This window comes from Stenella coeruleoalba (assembly GCF_951394435.1).
Source record: "Stenella coeruleoalba genome assembly, chromosome: X".
NCBI lineage: Eukaryota > Metazoa > Chordata > Mammalia > Artiodactyla > Delphinidae > Stenella > Stenella coeruleoalba.
The window spans coordinates 42,503,220-42,521,144 of NC_137152.1; the positions used below are offsets into that span (position 1 = coordinate 42,503,220).

At 52.3% G+C, this 17,925-nt stretch overlaps 1 protein-coding gene across 1 annotated transcript in view; it reads right to left on the reverse strand.

Moving 5' to 3' along the window:
- FGD1 (FYVE, RhoGEF and PH domain containing 1) overlaps positions 1–17,925 on the reverse strand; it is a 35,383-nt gene that overhangs the window by 12,986 nt on the left and 4,472 nt on the right. The window contains exons 2-8 of the mRNA XM_079910784.1: positions 5,589–5,762; positions 5,107–5,284; positions 4,543–4,981; positions 3,168–3,257; positions 2,333–2,481; positions 803–959; positions 559–697 (exon numbers count right to left, since the gene is read on the reverse strand). Coding sequence (XP_079766910.1) covers positions 559–697; positions 803–959; positions 2,333–2,481; positions 3,168–3,257; positions 4,543–4,981; positions 5,107–5,284; positions 5,589–5,762 — 1,326 coding nt within the window. The remainder of the gene's footprint in view (positions 1–558; positions 698–802; positions 960–2,332; positions 2,482–3,167; positions 3,258–4,542; positions 4,982–5,106; positions 5,285–5,588; positions 5,763–17,925) is intronic.

Sequence of the window (17,925 nt, forward strand, 5' to 3'; positions counted from 1 at the left end):
GGTTCTTTTGGGAGGGTCATTCTGGGTAGTGGCTGGTGGATACGGAGTGAAGCTCTAATGTGGAGGATGGAAAGTCAGGGGTTTGATGAGACAAGCCTCTTTCTGGGGAGCTCAGCTGTGGAGATTCAGTAAAGAGGACTTGGCCTGAGAGGGTCAGTCTGGGCTCTTAGCCTGGTGGCTCAGTCCCTGGGGGTTTAGACTCAGTTTCATTTTGCACTTGGGACAACTTCGTTTGAGGACAAGTCAAGGGGTCAGCCTTGGGGTCTCAACCTAGGAAACAGATGGCTCCCTTTAGGGGATCTTTCTGGGTATGCCCCTCAAACTCTGGAGTTCCAGTTGGGAACTTCAGACTGAGGGGGGACTCCTGAATGTTCTGTCTGGGTACTCAGGTAGAGATCTCAACCTGGAGGTTCATCCTGGGGTCTCATTCTGGACCCTCAAGGTGGGCCTTTCAGTTTGGAGGTCCTATTCTGAGATCTCAATTACGTGGCAATGGAAGGCTGACCCTGTGAGTTAAGTCTTGGGGTGGGGGGGGCAGGGCCCGTTGTGTGCACTCACTTTGGGCATCCTTGCTGTCCGGGGAGCCATGGGGCAGCTTTAACAGATAGTCCTTGAGAAGCAGCTCATAACGGGGGATGCGCTGCACAGGCTCCAGCATGTGGTGCTGCAAGGTCAGGTTGCCACAGGCTTCCTCCTTCTGTGACAGGCAGAAGCAGGAGGGTTCAGGTCTGGCCAAAGACCCTTGACTGGGTCCCTGCAGACCTGTCCACCCCAGTCGGCCCCAACCAGCTTCACTGCTTACCTGCACCTCGTGGATGATCACTTTAAACTGGGTAGAGCGCTCTGTCCAGGTGTTGACCAGCTCCACGGCCCGGTCAAAGTTCTTCACATACTCGCCGTACATCTTGAGGAAGGGTGCCAGCTTCTGCAGGATGTCTCCAATGCGTGGGTAGCGGTCCCTAGGGGGAAACAGGGGCTGATGTGGTCCTGCTGATTCTTGTCCCCCACAATGCCCCCACCCTGTAGGCCGGTCTTATCTCAGTCCTGGAAATCTACCTCTCAGCCAGTCTGCTCCTTTGGAAATGCTGCTTATATTATACACAAAGTAGGCCAAAAGGCTCAGTTTGACCTGAGACCACAGCCTGGGCTGCCACCCACCCCAACTCTGCCCTGCCTTGAGCACAAGGGATGACACGTCCTGGAATACCCGCTCTGACCTTACTGCAAGGGCCACTTCATACACTGCTTTTTGATTCTGTGCCCAGCCTTGTGCTGGGTGATTCTGGGGACACAAATGAGTCACACTTAGCTGAGCCCTGAGAGGGTCACTGTCAGGTAGGGGAGGGCAAAGTAACCAGGCCTGGTTGCACTCCTCAGGAGTCACAGTCTACTGGAGGACACAGAGGACCAAACCTGGTCCCAGCCTTCATTGGTCACAGTCTGCTGGGGGAGACATGAGAACCAGCCCTGGTTCAGCCCTCAGGGGTCATAGTAGTTGGGGAGATGTAGGAAGTGACTTCATGCCAGCCGTCTGTGGTCACACAGACACGCTTTATCCTGTGGGTGTGGGGAGCATGGAGATGATTTAATCAGGAAGTGACATGGTCTGATTGTTGTTCAGAAAGACCATTATGGCAGGTGGTATAGACGCTAAAGGATGAATTGGAAGAGGAGAGCTTGGAAGCCAGGAGACTGCCTATGAACCTTGCCCTTCTACCTCAGGACTCAGCTCAGATCTCACCTCCTCCCTGAATCCTTCTTTAACCCCCAGGCTAGTTTTGGTCCCTTTATCTGGATTCCCACAGCCTCCCATTCTCAGCTCTATCATAGCACTGATAAAAACAAACAAAAACAAACAAAACAACAAAAAAAACAATAGCTCACATTCATTTAGCACTTATTACATACCAAGTACTGTTTTAAGCTCTCTACATGTATCAACTCATTTAATCCTTAAAATAACCCTACAAGGTAGGCTATTACTATTACCCTCATTTCACAGCTGAGGAAACTGAAGCAGAGTAATTTAAGAAACTTGCTTAATATCATAAAGCTAGCAAGAGGCAGAACTGGAATTTGACCCCAGCGAGTTTGGCTCCTAACCTCATACTCTTTAGAGCTTTGCTATTATTCTGTTGTAATTTTCTGAGTCCTGATCTGTCTTTCATTATAGATTGGGAGGGCCTAGAAAGCAGAGCTTAGGCCTGATTCTTTCTGTGAAAGGTGGTGAGGGGAGAGGGCAGGCAGGAATGAACTCTCGTGCACACATCTGGCCTGGGCTCTGCAGGCAAGTGGACAGGAAGGCGGGCAGCCTAGGTCTGGGGCCCCTCACCATTCCTCCATGCGCTTCTCTAGCTCAGGCAGCAGGAACTGCTGGTGGAAGCAATAGATGGAGCAGATGTTAGAGAAGATGCCATGGACGACGTCAGCCGGGAAGGAACTGCGGTTCCGAGCTTCTTCCAGCAGCCGGGCGCAGAACACCTATGGGGCAGGGCAGGAGAGATCAGCCCAGTGGGGCCTGGGGCTTAGCTGGGCAAGGGGCAACTGGCAGGTGAGGGCAGTGTCTTTGGGCAGCTCTGTGGAGTTTTGGGATCAGCACTGATCTTGAGACTGAGGAGTGAGGGAATGGAGTTTGGCTTATAATGTGGGGTTGGATTTCAGGTTGTCAAGGTTAGGATCTGAAGGTAGGCACTGGAACAATGAGAAGTCAGGATCAGGGTCAGGATCAGAGAGAAGTTTGGAATTAGATCCATTCATTTAACAAATATTTTTGAGTGTCTACTGTGTGCCAGGCAGTGAACAAAGCAGACAAAAATTCCTACCCTTAGGGATTCTAGTGGGTTTGGGGGTCAGGAATAGGTCCAGGGTTAGAATGAGGTTCAGAGTGTGGTTCACGGCCAGGGGTTAATTCAGGATCTGGGTCAGAGTTGCAGTCAGGGCTGGTATACCTACCCAGGTTTAGGAATGAGGGTTGATACAAAGATCAAGCTTGGGGTCATGAATCAGAGTTGGCTTCAGGGATAGGATGGGGGTCAAGGTCAGAGGGGAGCCTTACCAAACTCTAGATTCTGGCCCCAATGGTAGGGTTGGGCTCAGGTCCTATTACTTCCTCCTTGGCACCCGCCTACCAGGTCCTGGTGCCCCGGCACCCCTGAGGGACCATTCACCTGATCCAGGAGGTGGAGCCTGGAAACATAGGCTTTCTCGGTTTGCAGGAGCTCATTGGCAATGTGGAACACCTTCTGCTGCACAGTCAACTGCAGAGAGAAGAGGCAACTGCTGGTCCATCATCCTGTACCCTAATCTTCACAAAACCCCCAGAATTCTCAGATAGTGCAAATGCTACTCTAAGCCTAATGCCACCCCGAGATAACCCTACCTCCCATCCCTGAACCCATAAGCCCCACAGGTTCACCCCTAACTCCCCCGTGTTTCGTAAAGGTCACCCCTCAATTCTGATGCTGTGCACTCCTCATTCGGTCACTCATTCACCCAGCCATCTGCTCCCTCTATTCACTCAGCATAGTGTAGTGGTTAAGGTGTGGGCTGGAAAGTCAGACTTTCTGGGTCCAAATCCTAGCTCTGACATTTACTAGCCTGCATAAGTTGTATAAATGCTCTGTATTTAAGTCTCTTCATCTACATATACAGATAATAATAGGACCTAAGTCCATTTGTAATTGAGAAAACAAAATCATTTAATATAAATAAAACATATTAGACTATGGATTAAATAGACTATAAATGTTATTTATTCACCCACTCAGTTCACTGTCAGCAAAGGCTTACTGAGTACCTGGGGTGTGAGGAAAACCCAAAAGTATAAAAATGTATAAAACTCATTGCCTGTTGGGCCACTTGCCTGTTCACTGGACACATATTTGCTGAGTCTCAGACCTCGGCCCCCACATTTGAGCCGGGTTCTGGCGGAGCAGGTATTCTGGCTGCAACCTAATTAAGTGCAAGGATGCCTTTGGAAGCAGTGTTAGGCTGCTGGGGCACAGAAAGGGATTCCTGCTGCTGAGAGCCTTTGTCCACAGCCTCAGGTTCCTAGGGGGCTCTAAGCTCTTGTGGCCCTCCGGAGGCCAGCTGTCTGGAAGTCTCTCTGGATGTGAAACTTTCCATTTTACAAATAAGGAAACTGAGGCTGTGGTGGGGCAGCAGAGACTTGCCCAATGTCACATAGCTACTGAATCTGGGGATTTTCCAGTTGGAACAGGACTTTAAAGATCCCTAACGATGATGCCCATCTTCAAGATGGAAAAACTGAGGTCCAGCTAGTGGTTCTTGGATGAGGGTAGAACAATTTTCCTAGTGGGCATTTGGAACTGTCCATGGTCATTTTTGTATTTACAGTGATGGGGGGACAGCGTACAGGTCTGCTACTGATATTTAGTACCAGGAGACCAGGGAAGCCAAACATTCCAAGTGGAAACAATGCCCTGTTTCAAGAAATACTGAGCTGGGGGAAGAATCAAGTGTAAAAGCCAGGCTCCTGATTTCTCCACACAGTCCTGCCTCTCGGTGAACGTGGGTCAGTACCTCCACAGACTCTTGTCTCTCCATCGGGGGCACTGGGATTTCTCTGTCCTTCTCATCCTCCTCCTCGTCATCCTCCTCCTCCAGGTCACTATCGACCTCCTGGGAGCTGGGTCGGTGGGGGTCGGCCAAAGCAACAGGGACACTGGCCAGGGCAGGGAGCCCAGGGCAGAGGCTGTGGCTGGGGGGCCCATCATCACTGATGAAGCAGGTCTCCTCGCTGTTGGATGGTGAGCTGATGCTGTCAATACCGCTGTCCCGATTGGGCACCTTCTCGCCGTCCCGGGGCCCGGGAGCCAGCAGGAACAGGCAGCGGGAGGCCTCGCCCTCGGGGAGCTGGGGCACTGGTGGCTGCAGGGGTGGCTGTGGCAACGTGGCTGGCTCTGCGGGACCTGGGCTGGGGCCAGGGGCTGGCCTATCCGAGGCAACAATCACAGGCTCTCTGAGGTGGGTGGTGGACACACATGAAGGCAGGGTATGAGCTTGACTGAGAGGCCTGTCTTACAACTGTCCTTTCTATCCCAGGCCCACCCTACCCCCACAGGGTCCCCTGGGGACCAGACTCACCTTTCAAATTTCTCAATCAGTGAGGATACTGCTGCAGAACTGAGGCTGGCCTCTGCCCTGGAGGCCAGGCCTTTGGCTACTCGGGGGTCTGCAGGCAGTGGGCGTGATGGCGGGGGTGGGATGGGCTCAGGTGGTGGGGGCATCCGGGGCATCTGCAGGTAGCTGGGCTTTGGGGGGACTAGAGAGATGGATGGGAAAAAGAGGGGAGATCCCAATGGGCTGAGTTTGGAGTTGGCTGTCATAGCCAGACCACAGGCCCCTCCACAAACCCCCAGTCTGTACCTTTGCCTGAGGTAGGCACAGAGCAGGCCTGAGGTGAGATGCCAGTATGCACATGTTAGCCCCAGGTCTCAGCCCTTTGCCCCTAGACCACAGTGCTTCCTGTCCTTCTAACAAGCCTTCTCCTCTCCCACTGGCCAACCTTTCCCCTCCTGTGTCCCCTCTCATGGGCCATTCTTCTGCCCCTCTCTGGACCCACTTACCCTGTGGCTTTGGGCCCGGTGCCCGCTTCAGTGGTGAAGGACGCTGGCTGGGGGTTTCAGTGGGGGGACCTGGGTCTGAGCGAAGTCGCTGGGGACCTTCTGGATGAGGCTCAAGGCTCTGGCCAGGGTCAAGGGACAAACTTTTAACCAGGATACGGTTTCCCTGGTGCAGCCCTGCAGAAAGGGAGAAACTGGGTGTGAAGCAACTGATTACCCCAACTGGGAAGCTGTATGTCTTAGCAGGTACCTGTGATATCGGGTTTTCCTGAGCCCCTTTCCTGGCCACACTGCCTTTCTGGGAAGCCTTTACCCCAGCCGTCAGACGGGGAGCCAGGCCCAGGGTTGTGGCTGGCTGTTTTCAGTAACAGACAAGAGTTCTTTGTGATTAGTACATTGATTTCTTGTATGTCAGCAGGCATTATTATTAGGGAGTTTAACCAGGCTGGGGGTGAGCACGAGCAGCCTATGGTTTGTGTACATGCTTGCACTCTTGTTTATTTAGCCACAGTGAGATGCTGAGCCTAAACCATTCTTCACCTTTTTTCTTAAGGTCCTGAGGATATCTGGACTTCCTTTTCTATGGTTTTATATAGCTAAAAATGATGAAATTATATTTCATGAACAAAAGTTTTGCTTCTTAAAATGCCAGCTTCTCACTAATCTGTACTATCCTCTATTTCCACACCTACACACACAAACACACAGCCAGCACCCAGAGTTCAGGTCATAGGAACAGCTTTAAACAGGCAAAAAAATTCAGAAAAGGGAGGCCTTTTTGCACTGTCCCTCTTCTTTCACTGTGGGCTCCCTACCTACCTTTGTCTTTGGGCCTGGGGGAGATGATGGTCACACTGGGGAGAGAAGATTCAATCTGGGAGGTGTGAGGAACAACCCCCGCCCCCTGCACCAAGGGATGGCATGTCCTAAGGGAAGGAGTGTGGCCTGGATGGGCAGGGAGCTGTGGTGGGTCTCAGATGATAGAGAAGAAGGGGAGGGGAAAGAGTAGAGTAGAGTAGAGAGGGCAAGCCCTGCATGGCAGTCTGAGGAGCTGGGTGACTATCCTGTGGGCAGAAGGGAACCATGAAAAGCTGTTGTAGGGAAGGATGCAGGCAAACAGGTGTGAGGACGAGAGGGTGAGTGGCAGCCAAGAGCCCCCAGAGCTCCCAACCACATATGGTGCCAGTTTTGCTGTGCCACAGCCACGTGGCCTCTCACAGCCACAGAGAGTCTGTTAACCTGTGTCACACAGTCTCATACATGACCAGTCACAAGTGGGCCCACCCAGTCACAGAGACACATAGGGTTATTTACACTGTTTCACTTAACTTTGGGGCCGCACAAGTTCAAACATCCAATCATGTGCAATCATGCTTCCGAAAGCCTGGTCACACATAGTCACAAAGACCCACAGTCACAACTTCACATATTATCACACAGCCTCACGGTATCACATGCACCAGCAAATGTGGCCATGCACAGTCACAAAGATGCAAGTCACACAGTGACAAATCTACAATTTCACACACAGCCTCATACAACAATCACCCAACCACTTACCATCATATACCCACTTACATACTCTTCAAATATGGTTCCACCGAGTCACAAAGATATACAGTGCCATTTATCCTGTACCTCACAATTGCAGGGCCACAGGGTGTCATAAACACCAGGATATGGTGTTGCAGGTTCACACACCTGCAAACGGTTCACACATTGACAAGACTATAGCCACACAGGGTCATTATACCATGTCAGACACAACCTTGCACAGTGGCAAAACAGCACGAAGTCACATGCCAGCATGTACCCAGAAACACAGACACACAATCACAGACACATGGCATAATTTACTATGTCATACTCATGAAACAAACATGTCCATGGAGTCCCTGGGTCTTAGGGGCTCAGGTATACACACCCACATGACACTTGCCTCGTGGTCTAAATAGTCATGGTTTCACATGCGGCCTCTGTTGCAAAAACATACAGCTACAACACAAAGATACCCTACCGGGTCACAGGCAGAAAGAACAGCGGGGAATTTTAGCTCTCCCAGTCCTGGAGGGAAGGGAGTAGCCCAACCCACAGGGTTCCAGCAGCTTCCCAGGGTCTCTGACTCCATCCAGGCCACAATCCAGTCGCAAAGGCCCCAGGGGCCTCAGGCCATGGTCCCCTCCTAGCCCTGAAGGAACAAGGTGCCCCAGGCCACAGGCTGAGGCCCCCACCCTCACTCTGTACCTGGCTTTGGGTGCAGTTTCCTTACTTCCTTTTCCACCTGAGCAGGCAGGGCCCTGGCTGGGAGGGAGAAGGTACTCCTCTCAGCTCAGCTGGGCTGCTTACCCTGCCCTGCTCAGCACATCCTGGCCTGGTCCTGCCCTGTCCTCCCCCTGGGCTTGGGGTTGAGGGGGATGAATCACCTGGAGGGCGGCACATGCAGAGACATAGTTCGAGAGACAATATGGCTAGAGAAAGTGAGACACAGAGAGCAGCTGAAAGGACCAGAGATCCAGAGAGCAAAGCCAGGCACCCCACCGTGCAGAGACCCCTCTCAGGGTTACACACATAGGTGCCAGGGTCCCAGGTGCCCCTTGTCTGCCTCCTTGGGCCTGGAGGCGCCCACCTGGCCCTGTCTCCACAGCTCAAAGCAGGCAGGCCTCCCTGGGCAAGCCCTCCCACCCAGTCGGTACAGGGCAGTGGGGCCCCTAGTTGGGGCCTCTCCCTCTCTCCACTGCTTGTCCCAGGGATAGGGTGACCATGCCACCCTCTGTGGCCTTGCTCTGGCCCACTCTCTGCTCCCTCCTCACCCACCTCACCTGGGAGCGCACAGATGGGCCTGCCCCTCCTTTCTCTCTGCCTCCTTGCAGGCAGCCATGCAGAATGGGATTCAAATATTCGGGGACATCCTGGATTCCCAGGTGAGAGGGGCAGGGACTGTCAGCCCAGTTTCTAATGAAGAGATGAAGGCAGCGAGAGGGGCAGTGACTTGCCCGAGGTCACACAGCAAGTCAGTGACAGACTTGTAGCAGACTGATCTGAGACTGGACTTCTTAACCCTGCTCTCCAAGAGGAAGCTCGGAAAGAGGGGAATCTAGAGGGGCAGAGGTGCGCGTCAGTGCTTCCGAAAGTCATGAGCTAGTGCGGCAATAAGAGCAACACCCCCAAGCCTGCCCACAGATTATGACAACAGGGCTTCAGTTCAGGAGCCTAGGCCTGGCCAAGAACCAGGCAGGGCTCCACTGAGGGAAGAAGATTCAAGATCCATCTCTCTCCTATTGCAGGGCTCCCCCTCCCTGTCCCTCTGCCTACATTTCCCTGTTTCCTCCTATGTTTCCCCTTAGTGGCCCCCTTGGCCCCAGGTCTTGCTCCCTTCGGGTGGCTAGATGGACCTCCAGCTCAGGTCATGCCACTTATCTGCGCAAGAACCTTCCATGACTCCCCATTGCCCATGGGGAAAATAGAAGCTTCCCAGCTGGTTCTTTATGGCTCCTCAAGACCCTGCTAAACTCCCTGGCTTCCTTCAGCTTAGTCTAGTTGCCCCAATACTTCTGAGCTCCGCTCTGAGCCTGGTAGATTCTGTGCTGGGGGAGTTGAAAATCCTATCTCTGCCCTCAGGGAGCTCTGAAGGGAGGTCCTTCCCCTCCCCTAGATATCACAGCCCTTCCCACTTCCCTATCCCATCCCCACACCCCTTAAGTCCTGCATTGATTTTCTCCAGTCCATTTTTTTACATTTAATTTAATTTTTTTGGCCAAGCTGCTCCGCATGTAGGATCTTAGTTCCCCGACCAGGGATGGAACTTGTGCCCCTGGCAGTGGAAGTGTGGAGTCTTAACCACTGGACCACCAGGGAAGTCCTCCAGTCCATTTTTTATGGTTGATAATCCACAACATTCTCTCTTACACATGCACGTACATCGACACTCACACCCACACACCTGACAAGGTCTTCCACCAGCACTGCCCCCTTGACCACTGGCATTAGAACAGAGGCCACAAAGGGCATCTCCCTCCCCGCCACGAAAGTCACACCACCAAATGCTTCCAATGCAGGGGGCACGGGTTCGATCCCTGGTCTGGGGTGGGGGTGGAGAAAACCGCAAAGACCTGGTGAGAACCACAAAGCTGCTCACACGTCCACATGCAACACGCTTGGCACAGGGTGTGTACACACAGCCATACCCAGGCGTCTCTTGTCACTGATGGGAAACACGCCCTGGGCACCCCAGGATGCCTGGGTGTGGCCCTGGCTCTGCTGTGGGCGTGGGGTGCGCCCTCTGACAGGCCCCTCAGCAGGCCGAAGGGCAATCTTGATCCTGACCCTGAGGGAGCTCCCAATCTCAAAGACAAGAAACTCTCATTCAGGAAAAGCTAAGTGCGGCTCAGGAAGTGCAAAGGGGTCAGCCTGTCGGGACTGGGAAGCTCAGGGGAGGGAGAGGCCAGGGACAGGATGGCCAGATAAAATACAGGATGCTCAGTTATGTTTGACTTTCAGATAAGCAATGAATAATTTCTTAGTATAAGCATGCCTCATGCATACTAAAAATGTATTATGCTATACTAAAAATTTTTTGTTGTACATCTGAAATTCAAATCTAACTGTACTTTTTTGGGGGTGAACTCCAGAAGCCCTAGTCAAGAAGGGATTCTAGTGAATGAGGTGGAGCCAGGCCTCCGAGGTGGCACCAGGCAAGCTGTGGGCTCTACCCAATTTCCCTGCAATGGGCACCTGAATGCTTATGACAGTGACATTATTTCAGGGATCACCTTGAATCTGGTCTTATTTATTAAAAAAACAAAGTCAATAATTAAAAACCTGTGGTACTTGACCATTCCAAAGAAGGGTGGCATGATCACATTCACTGACCAGACTGCATGGGTTAAGGTGTTGTGAAGCCCTCACTAGGAACATCTGGCTCAGGAGTAACACAGACCTCAGTTAAATCCCAACACCCTCACTTACTAGCTGTGTGACCCTGGGCAAGCCTCTCCATCTAACTGAGCCTCAGTTTCCTTGTGTGGAAAATAGGATAATAATCACAGCTCCCTGGTTTTGAGGAGTCCATGAGACAAAGAAGGGAAAGAGCATAGTGCTCCCCCACCCACAGAGCAATGTGGCTTGAACTTGAAAGCCAACAGAACCACACATCCACAAAGACACAAAACTATGCACACAGATACATAAACCCACAGACCACAGGCTGCAACCCAACACAAAGCTATCAACACAATGAGAAACGTGTGCAAACCCAGCCAGAGATGGACACAGAATCCAGCCCCACTCTCCTTGGCAGCTTCTCAGATCAGGGCGGGATTCCTACTAGAGGCGGAATGGCAGAGAAAAGACAATGGTACCCCATCCCCCATTCAAATTCAGTTCAAATATAGAAACCAAACAAAACCACAAAATAAGTGTCAAGAAGTATAACAGAGTTTGGAATTTTCCCATGACAACTTACTGTTAGTGAAATAGCAAACTCATTCCAAAAATTGTTTCTGGTAGCTTCATGCCCCTGCCTGGCAGGTGCCCTTGAGCATGTGCTTCTGAGCTTACTGGCAGAGTAGGTCTACCATCTAGCTGAGTTTGAGGACAATGACTTTACCACTGGAACTGGACCCTTACCTCTTTCCGAGAATTTCAGCTCCCAGCTCTCCCCATCCCTGGCCAGCAGCACCCCCTCTCCCTTCTCCCAGCTTTAGCCTTGGCTTAATCTCAAGACAGCTAATAGGACCCCAGACTGGACCTCAGCCATTAACGCCCTGGTGACATGGGGAATCGCTTCACAACTCTGGACCCCGATTTCCCCCATCTGCAAAATGGGGAGAATATGTGTGTGCTTCTCATTGTGAGGAACTGGTGAGATGCTATTGTGGGCAGAAGCCAGCCCTAGCACTCAGGCCTCCAGACCCCCAGTGCATGGTTCTCCCAGCAGCCCTCAGCCTCCAGGCTGAGAGGTAGGCCCCTGGGACAGTTGAATTCCTGGGGGTGGGGTGGGGTGGGGAAAAGGAGCAGAGGGAGTGGAGAAGAAAGAACAGCAAATAAGAAAGTGTCCTTTGGGCAGCCAGCTCCGTGGGGGGGCTGGGGGGGGGGAAGGGGAGTCCCTTAGCTTGAGAAAAAAGCAGAGGATAAAGGTGGAGTAGCTGCCCCACCTCTTCCCACCTGCCCCTTGAATGTGAGGTCCAGCCCAGCTGCCCTGCTCCACCTTTGCAGCCAAACTTGCTTGGCCTGGCAGATGTTCTTTCTGAAAATTTAAACACAAAGCTCTGTCAAGAATGAGAAATGCAGGGGGAGCTGTCTATAGGAACCCTGTGGCTAGCCTGAAGATCCCTTCCTTGAAGTGGACTGGTCTTATGAACATAAGGACTCTTCAGAAAAATGGAGGCACCTTTTGCAGAGTGAAGGCATTTTTGGAAAGTGGGAGCCATTCTGGCAAGTAAGGAGCTTCCTAGAATGTTCCCTCTTGAAAACTGGAGAAACTTTCTGTAAAATGAAGGTCTTTTGGATAAAAAGAAGGCTCCTTCTGCAAAGGGAAAGTTTCTGCAATATGGAGGCGCTTTCTTCAAAGTGGAGGGACATTCTGTAAAGTGAGGAGAGTTCTATAAAGACCCTTTTGTAAAATGGATGATGTCTGTAAATGAAGGACCCTTTGACAAAATACAAGACTGTTCTGTAAAACGGAGGAACTCTTTTGTAAAATGAGGCTCCTATGTAAAGTGAAGAACATTTTTGTGAAGTGTGGACCCTTGTGTAAAGTGAGGACCTTTTTGTAAAATGGGACAGTATAATGCAATAGGGGATGGTGAAGACAGGGGTAAACTGGAGAGCGCATGTCTCACTTAAAGTAGGGATGGCAGCTTCTCCCCTCTATCTAATTGTCTATCTATCTAATTGCAGTAATGGGGGCCCTGCATTTTCAGGTCTTCCAATATTTCAAGAGAATCAGAAATCCAGGCTTTTATGTGAAATCCCCTAATTTTAAAAACAGTGAGTAGGCCACATGAAACTTTTGAGTCAAATTAAACTTGTGGGCCACCAGTTTGCAACTTGCAATACCTGAGTTAGATGGTCCTTAAGGTCCCTTCCACCTCTGCCATTTACCTCCTGCTCTATCTGATGTGCTCTGGCCCTAGGGCAGCAGCTTTGGAGTCCCTCCTCTACCCCCTGGAAGGGCCCAGTCTCTTCTGGGCCTGAGCACTCTCAGGGAGCTGGCTCATGCAATACTTGTCAGCAGTTCCGTGAACTGGAATCTGCCTTTTGTTCTGTCTGGTCTTCTGCCTTGTGCAGGATGCCTGGTGAAAAAAGCAGGAGACTGCAAGAACTTTTAGAACTCTCTGGAACTCAAGGTGTTCAGTTTTTTGTGGAGGATATAAGGTATGAGGATTCAACTGTTTGTTGAGCTCCTACTCTGCACCAGGCATTTTGTTGATGCTTTCCTGCAGGGCATCCTCCTAACAACCCTGTATGCTATTAGCTCCATTTTACAGATGAGGAAACTGAGGCACAGAGAAACAAAATAACTTGCCTGAGGATACACAGCTAGAAGTGGTTGAACTGAGACTGGATCCCAAGTGTGTCTGTGTCCAGAGTCACAGAGCACATCCTCAGTCAATGTTTGCTGAATTGCGAAAGAAATCACATTGGGGGCGGTGGGGGGGAGGTCAGAGAACTTTCTAAAGGAAATGGTTTTTGAGTTTGGCCATCCAGGTTGTTTTTTCAGGTGTAGATAGACTGGGCACAGTCCTGCAGGCAAGGGAAGAAAAGTGAGCAACAGTGTGGATACTAGGAGTGGGGAGGTGAAGAGTGTGTTTGAAGGGCACAGTGACCAGAGTCTTGGGTTTGTAAGAACAGGAGGAAGGGGCAGAAAAAGCCAAAAGACAGGCAGGCACCCTCCTTCTCCACCAACCACTACCACCAAGATACAGACACATAGGGGCCATGCAGAGGCAGGCACTGGCACAGAAACACACACACACACACATACACACACACACAGAGTCTACATACAGAGACACACACGCAGAAACATCTGGAAATGCCCCAGGGGCTTAGAGCCAAGGTGTCATAACACAGGAACACATAACATATACAGACCCAAAGACACACATAGACACACATGGATATATAATGACACACACTCAAACATACACATGGATATACAGAAACAAGAACATTAAGATATACACAAAACAGACCCATGGGGACAAAGACAGCGAGGCAGCCAGGCACATGTGCACGCATGCGCACGTACACACACACACACACACACACACACACACACACAGCCACATGGGAGCACAGACAGCCCATCTCTCTTCCAGTTGCTTGATTGCTGTTGAGAGCCTGGCCACCTCCTCCCAGCATCTCTGGACCTGAGGCCAGAGAAGGCTGGGGGTGGTAGCTCCACCCCCAGGGAGGGGCTGGGGACTTCAGAGGACAGGAAGGGAAGGGAGTGGAGCTGCAGCTGGGAGCACTGGGGGCAGTAATTACCCAGTGCTGGGGCTGCCACGCTGGCTGTGATTTCCCTCCTCCTGAGGACAAAGCCGCTAGGGGATGGCCCCTCTGTCCCCTGCTGTGTGTGACCCCAGAGCCCCCAACACCCACCCCTCCCCCCTCCCCCTGCCCCCACACCGAGGCCTGGTCAAAACTGAGAGTTGGCAACACAGAAAGATCATGACGGAAAAGGACCGAGAGAGACTGGGACAAAAACAAGGAGGAAGAAGACAGGAAAACTACAGAGACCCAGAAAATCGGACAGCTAGAGAGGGAGACAGGAAAAAATGGGCGGGGGCGAGTCAGAAGGGAGACAGAGACAGTGAGGGATGCAGGCCCAAAGAGGCAAGGGGACAAAAAGAGCAGACCAGGGCCACTTGTTGAACATGGCTACAATGTGCCATGCCCAGTGCTCTGCTCTACCTGTGGCATTTAATCCTAACAACCCTAGGAGGTGGGGATGCTAACCCCATTTTGTAGATGAGAAAACCGACGCTCAGAGGGGTGAGGTGATTCGCTCAGGATCACATGAAACTAGAAAGTGGCAGAGCTGGGTCTGGGGGGCTCTCACCACTGCCTGCCCCTGACAGGGACATGGGGCCCAAACAGAGATCCCTGAAGGAATTCTCCAGAGACAGAAGCTGTCAGGGAGATCTGGAGACTTGGAGCCCCTAAGAGATGCAGAATGAAAGAGCCCAGCACCTTCCCTGCCCCCTCCCCTGCGCCCCGGGTGGGGGAGGGGGCCGCAGCTACACCTGGAACGCATTAGGCTGGGAGGCCCCGCCTGGGGAGCAGGGAAGAAGCTGGAGAGGGGGGCAGAGAAGGTGAAGGTGAAGTTGAAGGCAGCGGCGTGGGCGGCAGCGAGGGCCTAGCAGGCCCAGGCAGAAGGGCTTCTATGCCAGCTTCAGCTCCTTGGGGCCAGCACTGCCAGTCCTGCCTTTCCCGCTTTCTACAGGCGCCTTCCCTCCCTGACTTAACCCCTTCTCTGCACGGGCCACGGGGAGGTGCTGCGGAGCGCTGAAAGCCTCCAGCAACGGGAAAAGCCTTCAGTTCCCTCTCTGGGCCTCAGCCACACACCTGTGCCCCTCACCCTCCTGTCCTTAGTCTGGGGCCCAGATGGACACAATTGACGCCTACTGGGCACTGACCCTTTTTCAAGCTCCTCAGACTCAGTGCATCTTAAAACCCAGCTCTATCCCAGCCCCTGGTGGCTCTTCCTCCTGTTTCCCCACCCCAGGAATGGCACCTCCAGCCACCCAGTTCCCTAAGCCAGAGGCTGGGCTTTCTCCACGACTCCCCCTGCTCCCTTAACTCACACATCCAGCCAGACCCCAAGTCCTACAGACTCAAATTCTTAGGAGGGCAGGAATCCATAGACTATTTTTCCCACTCCAGCCTCCTAACGGGTCTTCCTCCCATCCTCAGGGCCCTCTACAAGGTATTCTCCACACCACAACCAGGTTATGAAAATACAATCCCCTTCAATTTCTGTAGCCCGGTGAAGGGCTCCCCTTGCCTCGGGGGTAAACTCCAAACTCCTGAGCTTAGGGACAAGTAAGGCCCAGCCTGAAAACACTTCCCCACACCCACACCCACCCCCACCCTCCAGTCACAAAGGCCTCTTGTCTGTTCCTCGAAAGTGCTCTCCTCTGCCTGGGGCTTTGGCACATGTCATTCTCGTGGGCCTGAACAGCTTTTCTGCTTTTCCTTACCTCTGGACTATTTATCCATGGGATCTCAGCTCAAGTGTCCTCTTTTCCCTGCCTGCCCCCTCCTCATCTGTTCCTTCAGCATCTGTGCTTGGAATTACCTGTCATGTATGTCTTCCCTGCTAGAAAGGAGCTCCAGGAGGACAGGGACTGAGCCTGCCTTTTGTTGCCCACCCAGCAATTCACACAGGGCCAAGCACAAAGTAGGTACTCAGTAAACATTTGTTAAATGAAGAAATGTCCTCCTTCTTCCCCTCTTGCACTCTCCCTTATCTGCTCACCAAGTACTTAAGGATGCCCTACTATATGCCAGACAAATGCGATGAACAGGTCCTTGATGTTACAAATGGGGAAACGAAGGCCTTGAGGTGGGAAGGGAAGCCTGAGGGCACAGTGAACCAAGGGCAGAGTCAGGAGTGCAGAGGTGCCTTCTGCTATTGCCCTCATCCTTGTCTCCAGCCCTCTGTGTTTTGAGGTACCTTTTGGAGGTGTGATGCCTTCCAGGTCGAAGGAACTGGGTACTGGAGCCTGGAGAGGCTGGACTCACTGCTCCAAGGATGTCTGCTCTCTCCAGATGAGGGCACTTAACACTTCTGGGCTGGGCAATGGCAGAGTGCACTTCCTGTCCTCATTCCAGACAGGTCCTAGCCCCACCCAGCCAGCATCTGGCCAGCTCCACATCTGCCTAAGGCATTTAGCTAACTGGTCCCCAGAATACCATGGCTGGCATCTGTCTGGAGCACTGGTAGCTGCCGCTCACCCTTGAAGGAGCAAGTAGCCCCAGCCAGGCTGTCCCCTAGGGGCAGAGGCACGTGAAAGGGCCGAGGAATGGGGGTGCCAACCATCTGCAGCTGGAAACTTCAATTCTTTTAGTCCTGTCTCGAGAAGTCCTTTTTGCAGCTGCCCAGTCTTTACACTTTGCTTTGTTTGTTTGGGAGGCCCCAGCTGACTAGAAACCAAATCAGGGTCTTTTCCCAGACACTCCCCTGGAATCTCAAACTGCTGCTCTCCAAAAATCACCAGCAGAGCCCACCACTCCCTCCTGTCAAGAGTCCCCTCTTCTCCTTTCCATGAGCAACCTCCCTCTATGGTCTCTCAGGATGCCCTCAACAGGGAAAACATGGAAGGAGCCACAGGAATTTACTTCACCAATGTTTGATTTGCTTTTCAGTACTCCCTCCGTTCTTTGCAGCAGCCACTACCCTGGGTATATGTGAAATGGGTCTCAGCTTTATGCAAATATACTTTAAAAACTGCTCCTCCCCCCACCCCACCCCCAAATGACATTTCTAAGGCAAAGTTTGGGTGACTCTGCTGACCTCACTATCTGACCTCACTATCTATGTCTTCAAGGATGGGACTGGGGCTTCCCTGGTGGTGCAGTGGTTAAGAATCCACCTGCCAATGCAGGGGACACGGGTTCGAGCCCTGGTCCAGGAAGATCCCACATGCCGCAGAGCAACTGAGCCCGTGAGCCACAACTACTGAGGCTGCACTCTACAGTCCATGAGCCACAACTACTGAGCCGGCGAGCCACAACTCCTGAAGCCCACACGCCCTAGAGCCCGTGCTCTGCAGCAAGAGAAGCCCGCGCACCACAACGAAGAGTAGCCCCTGCTCGCCACCCGGATGCCCCCCCAGGCCTCTCAAATGCAACAGGTTTCAAACGTACATCAGTATCTCCCCCCAAACCTGCTCCTTCTCTTGCAAGTAGGTGGCCCCACCAGCATCCACCAGGTCACCATAGTTGGTTTCAGAAAACAACCCAGACTCATCCTGGACTTTTCCTTCTTCCTCGGCCTCTACATCCAAGACACCACCAAGATCTGTCCATGTTAGCACCAAAATATCTCTCAGATCTTACCTTCCTCACCTGCCATCACTCTAACCCAAGCTACTATCACCTCTTGCTGGGATGACTGTGACCCCTACCTGCCGGTCTCTGACTCCACTCTTGTGCCCCTACCATCCACTCTCCACATACAGCCGTGGGGATTTCTCAAACACCCATATCTGAGCACATCATTCCCCTTCAAAGGTTCCCCTTTGCCCTCAGGATAAAGTCCCTTCACCAGCCTTATCTCTCTACTTCTCCCAATACCAGCCCCTGTCCGAGGATGCCTCATGTCTCAGTGCCT